A 15,204-nucleotide genomic window follows, 5' to 3' on the forward strand; every position below is an offset into this window, starting at 1 on the left:
GGTGGAGGATGGGAAAGGCAGCGGAGCACAACAGACACTAGGATGGCAATTTGTAAATCAATGGATGTGTAACTGATGTGATTCTGCAATCTATGTATGGGGTGAAGGTGGGAGTTCATAACCCACTTGAATCAAAGTGTCGAATATGATATGTCAAGAAATTTGTAATGTTTTGAACAACCCACAATAAAAAATTAAAAAATAAAAAAAATAAAAAAAATAAAAATGTATGTCGTAATGTTTTGAACAACCAATTAAAAAAAAAATGTATGTCTATTCTATCTGGTATAATAATTGCACGGTAATTACATAAAACCTGAAAGTCCTTAACAAAGACCCATACTGAAACATTTTTAATGAAATGACATGGTATCTATGATTTCCTTTAAAATATTCAAAAAATGAATAAGGAAATGGAAGGAAAGATTAAAAAAATCAGTCAAATGATAATTTCTAAAGCTGAATAATGGCTACTTGGGTTTCATTTTACCATCTTCACTAGTTTTACGTGTTTGAAAATTTAAACTAAAAAATTAGGTGTACTGTCCCAGGGGAACTAACAACTAGAAACACCTGACCACAAGGTTTTTGATTTGGGACTGCAAAGTTAAAGTTCTTCCTAAAAATCAGAAAATGTTTCAGGCTTTTATATGTTTCAAAAACTTTAAATTTCCACTAAGACTATAAAATCAACCAACACCCACCCCATCTATTATCAACTGATAATTTAATTAACTCTCAACTCTGATGGAAGAATTACAATTACACCAGCCAATTTAGAGATAGTTATTTTTAAACCCAGGACAGCTTTGAAAATAAATGTATGTGAATTTTGCCACATCACCAATGTCTACTATTGGTTACAAGTATGCTTCCACATTATTAAAGCAGGCCAATACTTTCAGATCCTAAGAGTCTTTAAACTTAACTCTTTAATTAATCTCTTGTTTAAAAGAATGTTATCAGCAACCAACTCTATGGTCAGTTTCTATTATTGTCTTCAGACTATTCAGTAAATAATTGACAATACACCCTGTACCCCCAAACTCAGCAGGATCAAAGCAAATCTACTTCAAACCACTATCAACAGAATCACTGTCAGTAAAATAAAACAAATAATATATAATAGTACATGCTATAGCAGGTTTTATGATTTTTATAACCTGTAAAATACTAAACTTGAAAACTTTTCCTATCAGTCCTTCTGAGAATACAACTGCACAATTTATGACAAGGGAGGACTTATTTTCCTAAACCAGGATTATAAATCACTGTAAAATCATGACATCTGATTCCAGATGTTAATTCTTATTGCCAGGAATGAGGGCACACACCTATACTCTCAGCAATCCAGGAAGCTGAGGCAGGAGTTTCACAACTTCTAGATCAGCGCCAGCAACTTGGTAAGGCCCTAAGACACCTGGCCAGACCCTGTCTCAAAAAAGCATCCCTGAGTTCAATCCCCAGTACTTACAAAAAAAAAACTGTCCCCCTTTAAATTCATTACTACTGGTTTAGGAAAACAAGTCACACCCCTGGTTATAAATTGCAAAGTTTTTGTGTCACATGTGTCCTGAACTTTCTTACTAACAGGTTTTCAGTTATTCTGTAAATGAGGAAAAATATAAGCTACTTAAAATCAAATAAAGAAATCAAAACAGGGGCTGGGAATGTGGTTCAGTGGCACAGTGCTTGCCTCACACATATGAGGCACTGGGGTCAATCCTCAGCACCACATAGGAATAAATAAATAAAATAAAGGTATTGTGTCCATCTACAACTAAAATTTTTAAAAAAAACAATAAAATTTGACAATAGTATTGTCAAAAATATTTGACAATAAAAATATTTTCAAATATATCCAAAGAAAAATTAGAAAGTAAATGACTCAAAGAATTTTCAAATAGTACATGTAAGAAGTTCATTTATGTCATCTAGCTATCAGGAAAAGAAAGAATGATTCAAAAAATTGCTAAAACAAATGATTAATAATGTAGAAAAATTTAAATTAGATTCTTAATTTAAACCATATGATAATATAAACACCAGAAAAAGCAAAAAAAAAAAAATTAAAGTTAAAACAAAACTTTGAAAATTCAGAAAGATGACTCCTAACAACATTTTTATAATAATGAAAAATTTGAAAATAACTCAAATATCATTTTAATTAACTGTTAAGTAAATTTTAGAAATTATGTACTATCTTCTAATTTATTATCTAGATCTCCCACACTAGAATTCAAGCTCCACAAAAACAGAAATTTTTTTTCCATTTTCTTCATTGATGTGTTCTAAGAGCCTATGGCTGGCATGGAACAGCACTCAAGTCAATCTCTGCCCAAGAAACTGTCCATCCACAGGGGAATGAATATAATGTAGTACGTTCGTATGTTTGAATACTACTACAGATAAATTACATCACTCTTAGAAATGTAATACTGAATGAAAAAGCAAGCTTCAGAGAAATACAAACGGTACAAAATGTAAACCAAAAAAAAAAATGTAGTGTTTAAGATAGAGGTTTTCTAACATTATACCTGAATGGGAACAATTTGGGCTTTATCTTAGAAATCACAAAAATTGTGAAAATATATTTATTATAAAACTCAGTCTCTTACTTTAATAAACACTACTTGGTGATTATTTAAAAGAGAAAAACAACTTCCATATTAACCAACTTGCAAAGAAAGAACAGAAATGCAAATACAAAATAAAACATTCAATGGTGGTAAAGCCAAATGTTACCTATAAGTTCAGGTGGATTTCTTTCATTAAACCGCTCACACAAACGAATGAAAGTCTCAGTATTCTCAGTCGTAGGGCATTCACCATGTCTAATAATACAGGGGGAAAACATTTTTTTTTTTTTTTAGAAAAAAACAATTTACAAATTTCAATGAAAAGTTTCAATTTAAAGACTCTTAAAACATAACTTACCCTTTACACTGAAGTTTTATATATTTGATTCCTTCTTTTTCTATGTCATTTCTGTCATAGAATCTTGAAGTATTTGTCAGGTCTACCAACAAGCCCATTTTAACCTTAAAAAACAAAAAAGCAGATTTACTAGTAACTGAACCAAAACAAGTTAGCTAGCCAGGCCCTAAGCAATTTAGCAAGGCCCTAAGCAACCTGTCTCAAAAAAAAAAAAAGCAACCCTGTACTAAAATAAAAAATAAAAAAGGGCTGGGGATGTGCTCTGTGGTTAAGCATCCCCAGGTTCAATCCCCAGTACCAAAAATAAATAAATAAATAAACAAGTTGATTAAATGGCAGTACTACAGTTCATCCATCCACATTGAGGGAGACTTTTTGTTCACTCTGCCACTGAACAATTTACACTGATAGTACTACTTGGCTAAGTGTTTTTCAAGACAGAACATAGCAAGCACTCAATGAGATAAATTAACCCCTAACTAATGAAGGTAGAGGAACATAAGCTAAACAGACTCCACTCTGAACACCACAATAGTTTACCCAAAAAAGAAAACACTGGCACCAGGTGTGATGGCACACACCTGTAATCCCAGCAGCTTGGGAGGCTGAGACAGAAGGATTGTGAGTTCAAAGCCAAACTCAGCAAAAAGTGAGGTGCTAAGCAACTCAGTGAGACCTTGTCTCTAAATAGAATACAAAATAGGGCTGGGGATGTGGCTCAGTGGTCGAGTGCACCTGAGTTCAATCCCTGGTACAAAAAAAAAAAAAAAAGAAAAGAAAAGACTGGCATAGTTTTCTGCATCTATCTGTGCACCTGTGATTTATTAGACAAGAGACTGGAGCAGGAAAAGCATTCGTCTGAAATATGCCACAGATCTAGCTCCAGGCACACGTCACCCCAGCATTCCAAGAAACCACCACCAATCATTCTGTTCCTATCTATTGAATATACCATACTATATCCCATACATAAAATATTAGACAAGTCATTTATACCATATTTATGGCTTGTGCATTCCCCTATTAATAACCTTTCTATCTATATTCTGAAAATACACTATAAATCCTAAAGTTATACTCTTCAAAAAGATGCAAGGTTAAATAAAAAGAGACTTTCAGGCAAGTATAAGAAAACATTTTCCCTCCTCCCTTCCTGGATATCATTAATAAAAAAAAAAAAAGTAATAGTTTAAAAAAAGAACAAAAAATAAATAAATAAAACCCAAGCCTCATTTTCAGTGAATATAAAAGGCACATAAAATCTACACATTCAAGACAATGTCTAAGATCTGCCAAAAAAAAAATAAGAGCACTGCAGAAGCTTTATGAGAAGGAGGAAAAAATAAGCAGACCCAGGAGAGGCAGAGTTTAGCAAATACCAACAAAAATACATTTCCTGGGCTGGGGTTGTAGCTCAGTGGTAGAGCACTTCCCTAAGATGATATCATAGGGTAGGCTCTAATCAAATACCTTATTTAAAAAAAGGGGGGAAATCTGGACTAGGGCTGTAGCTCAGTGGTAGACAGTTGCCTAGCACATGTGAGGCACTGGGTTCAATCCCCAGCACCACATAAAAATAAACAAATAAATAAAGATATTGTGTCCATCTACAACTAAAAAATACATTTTTTAAAAAATGCATTTCCTATAAAAGCTCACCCAAAATGATAGAACTGTCTCTCATTTACACAAAAGCCAAGGAATATGGAGAAGACCAGGAAGACTATAGTGAAGCAGAAGGAGAGAAGAGAGAAAAGGCAATGAAGACACACAAAATAGTAAAAAAGACCCAGTGCCAATAAATCTCTTAAAATGCCAGCACAAACACACTCCATCAAGGAACCATTCATGAAAATCAATCAGCAAGGGACTAATTAAATTATGGTACATACTTTAGAGGAATAATATAATACTATTTTTAAAAGGATGTTTGTTGTATATTAATATATGCAGATCTTTCAAATATATTAAGTTTAAAACTCAGGCATGGTTGCATACAACTTTAGTCCCAGCTACTAAAAAAGTTGAGGACAAGGGTCACTTGAGCTCACAATTCAAGACCAACCTAGGCAACACAGCAAGTCCCTATAACAAAAACAAAAAAAGCAAGATTCAGAACAACACATACGGTATGCTACTTTGAGTCTAAAGCGGAAAAAATAATAATCTCTATTCCTGTTGCTTAAGTATGCATAAGGAAAGAATACATTAAAAACTTAGGACCTATGGAAGTTGTAGTGAGAAACTAGACAGAGAGCAAAAGAGGGGAGATTTCACAATCTCAACTTTTTAAACTTGGATTTTGAAACAAGTGAACATATTATCTGTTTAAAAATCAGAGTAGAATCACATCTTAGGCAGTTAAATTCTAAAACAACTGTATATAGTAATAAAGTATATATAGTTAAAATTCCCTTGTAAATCCCTTAAATAACCAATAACAGTACACACAGCCTCATTTGTGCATCTCATTGGAGATTTAATCTCACCTCTCAACAAATTTGTTACACCAAATTTTTATTTCTGGGTTGGAACAAAATTCATAAATTCTTCTGCTGAGCACTATCTGAAATAGCTGACTTGTGTTCAAGGACCAGTGGTATGAAAATTTCTTAACTATAATCACAACCAGCCTAGCAAGACAATCTAAGAAATGCATGCCTGAACTGAGCCCAAATAAAAGAACAGTTAATTCACATCTCTTCTAAATTCTGTTAGACATATACTCTAGGAAAAAAAAAAAAAAAAAAGACAAGAGAAATAATCTTCACTTATTAAATTATCTTTTCTCTTTGTTTATTCTGCTTTTATTGAGAAACAATTATTGGGCTTGCCTAAGACTAGTCTACATAATGATTAGACTCCATTGTTACAGGAGAAAAAAAATGGCAAAATCATTTAAATTCCACACATAACAAAATAGACAAAAATGCACACTTCTAAAATGCATACTCTCAGCTCTAATAATGAACTATATTTGTTGTTGTTGTTGAGTTTTTTGTTTTGTTTTGTTTGTTATGTTGCCCAGGCTGGCTTTGAACTCCTAGGCTTAAGTGATCCTCCTGCCTCAAACTCCACCATAGGGAAACTACAGGCATGTACCACCATAGCCATAGTTAACTCTACTGCTTTCTTCAGAGACTATATATTGCTAGACTTAAAGATTTACATACCATAATACAGCTTCTCAGTGAGCTAGATTTAGAACTCAAGTTGTCAGTTACCAGGTTCAAAGTAAAAACAAATGTGGTAATCAGGCAGGAAAATGTGAACTGTTTAACTACACAGGAATATTTTAGCCAACAAAACAAACTGTTAACATACCTTAACTCCCACAAAACCTCTGTATATGTATATGTATCAATAGGTGTGTGATAAGTTTGTGCAAATAATGGTTTATGTTAATATGTTTGAATGGTTTATGTGTATATATGCACATATTACATACACATATTTTCATAATAGATAATACCAATTCATAAGGAAATGTCTACCTCAGAGAGCTGTTACAAGATTTAAATGAAGTTCTTACTCTATGCCAATTACTATTCTACAGTAATTTACATGTATCAATTTTTTTAAAAGATGCAGAAACTGAAGTATGAAGAGATCATGTAACTTGCTTACAAAGCTTTTAAACAGCAAACCCAGGTTACCTGCTTGTAAGCCCAAGGCCCTAGCACACTACCTAGAAAATATTAAAATATTAACACTACATAAAATGTTAGGTAAGATTTATAATGATTATTAATAATGAAAATTAAAATGAAACTATATAAGTAATCAAAAATAAAAGATATAAACAAATGAGTCAAATTTACCCTGAGGAAAGGGATGAATAACAGGTTTTCAAAAATCTAAGTGGTTACTTTTCTATCCCATATGGGCATTGCACATACTAGACATTAATATTCGTTCAGTGTACTAATATAGCATACAGCAATAAGATTACCAGGAGTATAAAATATAATAGTAACAAAGACGATGCTAAGGGTTGAATCATGTCCTATAAAAAGATGTGGTCGAAGTCATAATCCCAGTACATGAGAATGACCCACTTGGAAATGGGGTAACTGGGTGTTGGCAGTTACCAACTGGCAGTTACCAAGTTAAGATGATATCACAGGGTAGGCTCTAATCAAATACCTTATTTAAAAAAAGGGGGGAAATCTGGACTAGGGCTGTAGCTCAGTGGTAGACAGTTGCCTAGCACATGTGAGGCACTGGGTTCTAGCCTCAGCACCACATAAAAATAAATAAATAAAATAAAGGCATTGTGTTCATCTACAACTAAAAACATATCTATGGAAAATATACATATGTGGGAAATTGGAACCCAGAGACATTCAGGTGAACTTATATGATCACAGAGACAGACATTAAAATGATAGAGGTACAAGCCAAGGAATACCAAGGACTGCAGATAACTGCCAGAAGCTAGAAGAGGCATGGAAAAAATTCTCCCTCCAACCCTCCAGAAGGAATCAACCTTGCTAACACCTCAATGTCAAACTTCTAGCTTCCAGAATTATGATAAACTAAATACCTTTTGCTTTAAGCTGCCTAGTTTGTGGTAATTTGTCACGGCAGCCCTGAGAAACTAATGCAACTGGTATTATGAAAGAATAATGTGAAAAAACAAAAAGTTTCATTTACTCTAAAAAAACAAAAGCTATGCTGGGTGAGATGGCACATGCCTATAATCCCAACGGCTCAGGAGGCTGAGACAGGAGGATCTTGAGTTCAAAGCCAGCCTCAGCAACAAGGTACTAATAAGCAATTCAATGTGACCCTGTCTCTAAATAAAATACAAAATGGGGTTGGGGAGGTGGCTCAGTGGTTGAGTGCCCCTGAGTTCAATCCCCAGTACCCCAAAAAAAAAGCTACCTGATGTACACATTAAATGGTACAGTCACTCTGGAAAACAGTTTAGTACTGTTTTGTAAAACTAAACATGCGGGGCTGGGGTTGTGGCTCAGCGGTAGAGTGCTCGCCTAGCACATTTGAGGCCCTGGGTTCGATCATCAGCACCACATACAAATAAATCAAGGTGTTGTGTCTGATTACAACTAAAAATTAAAAAAAAAAAAAAGAAAGAAAGAAAAAAAAACTAAACATGCATTATCCTATGACCCAGCAATCATACTTTTAGGCATTTATCCCAGAAAAATTAATACTTAGGTTCACACGAAAAGCTCAATAGCAGCTTTATTCACAATCCCCCCAACTGGGAACAACCCAAATGTTCTTCAGGAGGACAACAGTTAAACTGTGGTATATCCATACAATCTAATACTACTCAACAATGAAAAGGAACAAACTTTTTGTTAATACATGCAACAACTTGGACAGAACTTAAGAGGATTATTCCTAGTGAAAAAAGGTTACATACATACCTTTATACAATATTTATGAAATATTCCCAAAGTGACAAAATTACAGAGACGGAGAATGGATTAGCAGCTGCCAATGTACCTGGATAGGGGTAGGATGAGGATGTGACTATAAAAGGATACTTTTTTCTTTTATAAAAAGGTAACATGAAGGAGTTCCTCTGTGGAGATGGAATAGTTCTGTAACCATCACCAAGAATTTACATAGAGAATCAAATTTTATAGAATAATACACATGTACACATACAAACATATGAATGTATATAAAAACTAAATGAAATCTGGAAATAATACTGTACCCAATGTCAATTTCCTGTTTTTGATATTATACTACCATTATATGTCACCATTAGGAGAAACTGGAAGAGGAGTCACAGAACTTCTATACATAATTTTTGCAACTTCCTCTATTGATCACCTCAAAATAAAACGTTTGCTTTTAAAAAGCCACCTAAAGAACAAAAGAGGGATAAAATATATTAATTCAGTAGCAAAATAAGTTTTGCTTCTTACCTTTAGGCTCTTTAGATAATTTGAGAGCATACTGGGATGGAATCGATTTTCTTCTGCAACTTGACTATCATATCTTGGTCCCAACATTGTCTTCAGAGGTAAAAATCTTCCTAAACAACATTAAGATAGGTAAAAACTTTCATTAATGATAATGTTTCAGACTAAACCCCTATAATTAGGAATTCTCAAATCATCTTCTTAAACCATGGTAAATGGAAAAGTAATCTGTAAATACAATTATTCATGAATACTCTCAATCTAAATGATACTTTTAAAAAAGTGCTGCCTTGAATTTTTGAGGAAAAAATTAATTCTAGAAATTGAGAGTTATGTAAGAGCAAAAGAAAAATCAACAGTGAATCAAATTTCCATACTCTTCCGTGCTAAACCACCATCATTACAAAGACAGGATGTTGCTTAAGTGGTAGAGTTCTTGCCTAGCATGCATGAAGTCCTGGGTTTGATCTCTAGCACTGCAGTGAGGAGTAGGGGAAACCCACTCTTAATAGACATGAGACTAGAAAATTTGAGGATGAAGTAAATTAAATCAATTCTTTAAATTCCCTGACCACATGACTCTTAATATGAGGCTGAAAGTTTCTTTATCTTATGGACTTTATCCTATATCTCAGGATAAAGATCATGCTAGGATATGCTATTGTGGTAAGAGGTTGGTAACAAATATTGCTCTCCAAAGAACTATAAGTGAGTATAACCTCAGCAAAAAGATTGACCTTTATTTTCTTCATTATCATAGTACAAGCATAGACGTCACCTTGTATAATTCTATGTGTGTGTGTGTGTGTGTATATATATGTATATATATATATGTATATATATATATACACACACACACACATATATATATATCCTATTTAACTGACTTATATTTTCAAACAAAAATTCAATAAAAAGAATACCCAGGTTGTGGCTCAGTGGTAGAGCACTTGCCTAGCATGTGTGAGGCACTGGGTTCGATTCTCAACACCACATAAAAAATAAATAAAATAAAGGCATTGTGTCCATCTATAACTAATAAAAATATTTTTTAAAAAATAAAATAAAAAGAATACCCAAAAATAATATCTAAGTGAGGGGCTGAGGTTGTGGCTCAGTGGTAGAGCACTCGTCTAGCATGTGCACTGGGATCAATTCTCGGCACCACATATAAATAAATTATATAAATCAAGGTCTATCAAGAAAAAAAAAATAATATCTAAGTGAAATCTTAACATCTATCCAGAAGCTTTAAACCTAAATTTCATGAAAAGATTTTTTTTAATTTTCTTTTCTACAAAACCATTTAAAAACCTCTACATTGCTAAATCCAATGGTCAAGTCTCAGTTCTCACTCTACTTAAGCTTTAAGCAATATAAAACAACTGATCAGTTTTTGATTAAAGAGTTCTTGAATCACTTTCTTCAGATTCCAGGGGAATATGTCTTCCTCATTTTCCTTCTACCTCTATGGCCCTGCCTTCTCAGCCTCTTCTATTGGCTCCTCCTTATCTTCTTGACATCTCCCTCTGGTTTCTTTGTTTGTTGTGGTACTGGCGGTGCTCTTCCACTGAGCAACAACCCTTTTTATTTTTTTATTCTGAGACAAGGGTCTCATTAAATTGCTGAAGGCCTTGCTAAGTTGCTGAAGTTAGCCTGGAACTTGTGATCCTCCTACCTCAGACTCCCAAATTGCTGGGATTACAAGCTCGTGCCACTCTGTCCAATATCCACCCCTAACCCCTCTATGCTTTCTGTCTCAGGCTTAGTCCTTGACCTTTCTATTCTTTGGTGTCTAACCCAGTCTCATGAGGTTTTTGAGTTGTTTTGTTTGTTTGCTTATATGTTTGTTGTTTGTTTTGGCAGCCCTAAGGACTGAACCCAGGGCCTCTTGCATGATAGGCAAATGCTCTAAACTGAGCTATATTCCCCCAGCCTTAGTCTCACGGCTTTAAAAGCCATCAATGTGCTGATGAATTACAAATTTATATCTCCACTCAAAACCTCTCCCTTGATTCTAGACTCAGATATCAAACTGCCCATCTGATTTATTCAGTTTAGTAAACATTTCAGATTTGATATCCAAATATAATTTCTCAATACTCAAATTCTAAAACCTATTCTCTCTCATGGTCTTCCCCATTTCAGCAATAGTACAATCATTCTTTTAATAACAAGACAAAACTTTGTGCGTTATCCTCTACTCCTGTGCTCTCATACCCCCAACCATCCATCAGCAAATCTGTCAGATCAACTTCAAGAATGTGACCATTTCTCATCAACTCCACTGTCATCTCACCTAGACAATTATACATCATTTGATTTTTTGTTTTGCTTTAGTTTTTTGGTTTTGCTTTGTTTTGGTGGGGGGGGGGGGGTATACCAGGGATTGAATTTGGGCATTCAACCACTGAGCCACATGCCCATCCTTTGTATTTTATTTATAGACAGTGTCTCATTGAATTGCTTAGCACCTTGCCATTGCTGAATCTGGCTTTGAACTTGCAATTCTCCTGCCTCAGCTTCCCAAGCTGCTGGGATTACAGGCATTAACAGACAGTCAATAAGTACCCTCTAGGGGGCTGGGGATGTGGCTCAAGCGGTAGCGCGCTCGCCTGGCATGCGTGCGAAGATATTGTGTCCGCCGAAAACTAACAAATAAATATTAAAATTCTCTCTTTCTCTTTAAAAAAAAAAAAAAAGTATCCTTTATGTAACAGGATTTGTTCCAGGTGTGTAAAATACATTAGTGAAAAGAAAAACAGAAAATTGCCTGCCGTCATATCATTTAAATTTGATTAGGAATAGATACGCCATTAATGATAGACTAATAAATAATATGTAAAAAAATTCATCCACTTAGACCTTATTTCCTTTTCATTATTGCTTCACAGGTTTAATGCTATTTCCACCAGCTCCTTTAGACTTCACTTTTCTTCTTATCCCATGTATGAGTCCATACCTGATATTTTCAGTTCCCTGTAAATACCCTTAACTCCTTACTCTGCCCCCATGACTCAGTCAATGAACTCCATCACTGACTTCTGTGTGCCTACACCTCACAGCTGAGACTTTCTAGAGAAATCTCAGCACAAATGATGAGTGATACTATAAATCATAATAACCAATCCAAAATGCAATCCCACCACATACTAACTACAAGGTTAAACAACTGTATCATACCTTTTCCTCCTTAATAATATAGCAAGCTTCCCCACCTTGTTTTTTTTCAATAGTTTTACTGGTACAATATATTTATATATAATAGTAGAATTTGTTGTTAAATATTTGTACACACATATAACAACATAATTTGGTCAATATATGAGAGAAAACACGCGAACCTTGACTTTCTGAGTTTGGCTGATTTCACTTAACATAACGCTCTCAAGTTAGATCCATTTTCCTGAAAATGATATAGTTTCATTCTTCTTTATGGCTGAATAAAACTCCATTTTGTGTATATATAACACATTTTCTTTATCCATTGATGGACATCTAGGCTGGTTCTATAATTTAGTTATTGTGATTGTGATGGTATAAATATGGGTATGCATATGTCATTACAGTATGACAACTTTAATTTTTAGCATAAATAAGAGTGGTACAGCTAGGTCACATGGTGGTTCTATTTCTAGTCTTTTGAGGAACATCCTGCTAGGTTAAACACTAATCTGTGTCTAGGAAAGCTTGCAGTAAAATAAGGATTCTAAGAATGGGGTAAGGAGGGAAATGAAGAGGGGTCACTTCCCTTATCACCAATGGGTAAGAGAGGATCTGAAGAGAGAGACCCTGGTTTAAAATAAAGGTGTGTGGGTTGGGGATGTGGCTCAAGTGGTAGCGCGCTCGCCTGGCGTGCGTGCGGCCCGGGTTCGATCCTCAGCACCACATACAAACAAAGATGTTGTGTCCGCCGAAAACTAAAAAAATAAAATAAATATTTAAAAAAAATAAAATAAAATAAAATAAAGGTGTGGCCACAACATCTGAAGAAATCCACCTACGTAATGGGAATGCAACCTATCCTATATATTCCCCCTACTTGCAGGCAATGGTACAGCGTGACCCTCCACAACCAAGGAATAAATAATAAAATGTTCAAAACCTCTCCATTGCTGCGCATGGAAGCCCATGATTGTAATCCCAGTAGCTAGGAAGGCTGAGGCAAAAGGATTGCCAAGTTCCAGGCCTGCTTCAACAACTTAGAGAGGCCCTAAGAAATTTAGTGAGACCCTGTCTCAAAACAACAAAAAGGGCTAGGGATGTGGCTCAGTGGTTAAGTGCCCCTGAGTCCAATTCCTGGTACCCAAAACAAAATAAAACAAAACCTCTCTGTTCAGTCCTCTAAGTTCTTTTGGGGGGACTGGAAAACATGCTGGGGCATTTGTAGTCCTGGGATTGAAGACCTCCAAACTGATTTCCATAGTGGCTCTACTAATTTACAATCCCACCAAGAATGTAAAAGTGTACTTTTTTCCCACCACATCCTCTCCAGCATTTATTATCATTTGTATTCTTGATGGCTTTTCCATTCTAACTAGAGATGAAATCTCTGTGCAGTTTTGACTTGCATTTCCCTAACTACTAGTAATGTTCAACATTTTTCATATTTGTTGGCCATATTTTATGGAGGTTTTTTGTTGTTGTTGTGTTGTTTTGTTTCTGTTTGTACCAGTGAGTGAACCCAGTGGCACTTAACCACTGAAACAGAGTCTTTTTTTTTTTTAATTTTGAGACAGGGTCTCATTAAGTTGCTGAAGCAGGCTTAGAACTTCAATTCTTTGTGCCTCAGCCTCTTAAACTGGTGAGATTACAGGCATGCCCCACCACACCAGACTCTTTTAAGAGTCTGTCTAGTGATTCGCCCATTTATTGAGTTATTTGGGTTTTGGGTAAGTTTTTAGAATTCCATTATATAGTTTGTATATTAATCCTCTGTCAGAAGCGTAGCTAGCAAAGATTTCCTCCCATTCTGTAGATTCTCCCTTCACATTTTCAATTGTTTCCTTTGCTGTACAGAATTTTTTAATGATGCCATCCCATTTGTGAATCCTTGGTATTGTTTCCTGAGCTTTAGGGGTCTTACTTGAGGAAATTGTTGCCTGCATCTATAATATGCTAGAGTGTTTACCCTTCATTTTCCTCTAGCAGTTGCCAAGTTTCTGGTCTAATTCATAAGTCTTTGACCCATTTTGAATTGACTTTTGTGCATGGTGAAAGATATTGATCCAGTTTCATTCTTCTATATGTAGCTAATCAGATTTCCCAACACCATTTATCTTTTCTCCAAAATGTTTTTTGGTACCTTTGTCAAGCATCACACCTACCCTCACTGCAATCTATTTTGTTTCATTGGTCTATGTGTATGTTTTTATGCTAGTACCATGTAGTTTCTGCTACTAAAGCTCTGCAGTATAATTTGAAGTCGGGTATTTTGATGCCTCCAGTATCACTTTTATAGCTTAGAATTGCTCCGTCTATTCTGGATCTTTTATTGTTCCATATGAATTTTAGGATTGCTTTTTTGCTAATTTCATGAAGAACATCATTGGCAGTTTGACAGGGATTGCATTAAATCTATGTATTGCTTTTGGCAGTATGGCCATTTTAACAACATTAATTCTGCCTATCCATGAACATGGTAGATCTTTCCATCTTCTAATTTTTTCTTTAATTTCTTTCTTCAGTACCTCAATGCAGAGATCTTTCACCTCCTTGGTTAGATTTATTCCTAGGTTGTTGTTGTTGTTTTTTATTTTCTTTTAGGCCATCATGAATACTTCCCTACTTCTTTTAAAGCAATAACTATATACCTCACTAAAAAGAAACAGAAGCCACAGTAAAAAATACTTTATGTAATGTTTGCCACATGTCAATGCTGTTTAATACATTTTTACATGATTTATTTACTTCTAACAGTAAGTACAAATAGTAGCCCCATTTTAGATAAGAGAAATAAGGTCAAAAAGACAATTTAAACTGCCAGGTGCCACACTATTAATAAGTGGTAGAACAATGATTCAGAGATAGAGCAAGATGTGCTGAGTAAGATCCTCTACTGATGTTCTCCAAAACTGAACAGATTAATGCACCAAACTACCTTCACAAGAGCTAAGGAAATCAGGTGAGACACCACAATGCCTGCTTTTAGTATAACAAAACAGTGACTAAAACCAAGATTTGGAACTAAAATCCATGCACATAACTGCTATTCAACAATGGCTCTCAATAGTAACAAAAACAGCATGGTACTGGTACCAAAACAGGCGGGTGGACCAATGGTACAGAATAGAGGACACAGAAACCAATCCACAAAACTACAACTATCTTATATTTGATAAAGGGGCTAAAAGCATGCAATGGA

General features: G+C 34.9%; 1 protein-coding gene across 2 annotated transcripts in view; it reads right to left on the reverse strand.

Annotated features, from left to right (window-relative positions):
* The window catches only part of Rngtt (RNA guanylyltransferase and 5'-phosphatase), a 228,847-nt gene that overhangs the window by 208,643 nt on the left and 5,000 nt on the right, over window positions 1-15,204 (reverse strand). For both annotated transcript variants that reach the window (XM_015499298.2, XM_015499296.2), the window contains exons 2-4: window positions 8,844-8,953; window positions 2,938-3,041; window positions 2,746-2,834 (exon numbers count right to left, since the gene is read on the reverse strand). In XM_015499298.2, coding sequence (XP_015354784.1) covers window positions 2,746-2,834; window positions 2,938-3,041; window positions 8,844-8,953 — 303 coding nt within the window. The remainder of the gene's footprint in view (window positions 1-2,745; window positions 2,835-2,937; window positions 3,042-8,843; window positions 8,954-15,204) is intronic.

Source organism: Marmota marmota, unplaced genomic scaffold, assembly GCF_001458135.2.
Source record: "Marmota marmota marmota unplaced genomic scaffold, marMar, whole genome shotgun sequence".
Lineage (NCBI taxonomy): Eukaryota > Metazoa > Chordata > Mammalia > Rodentia > Sciuridae > Marmota > Marmota marmota.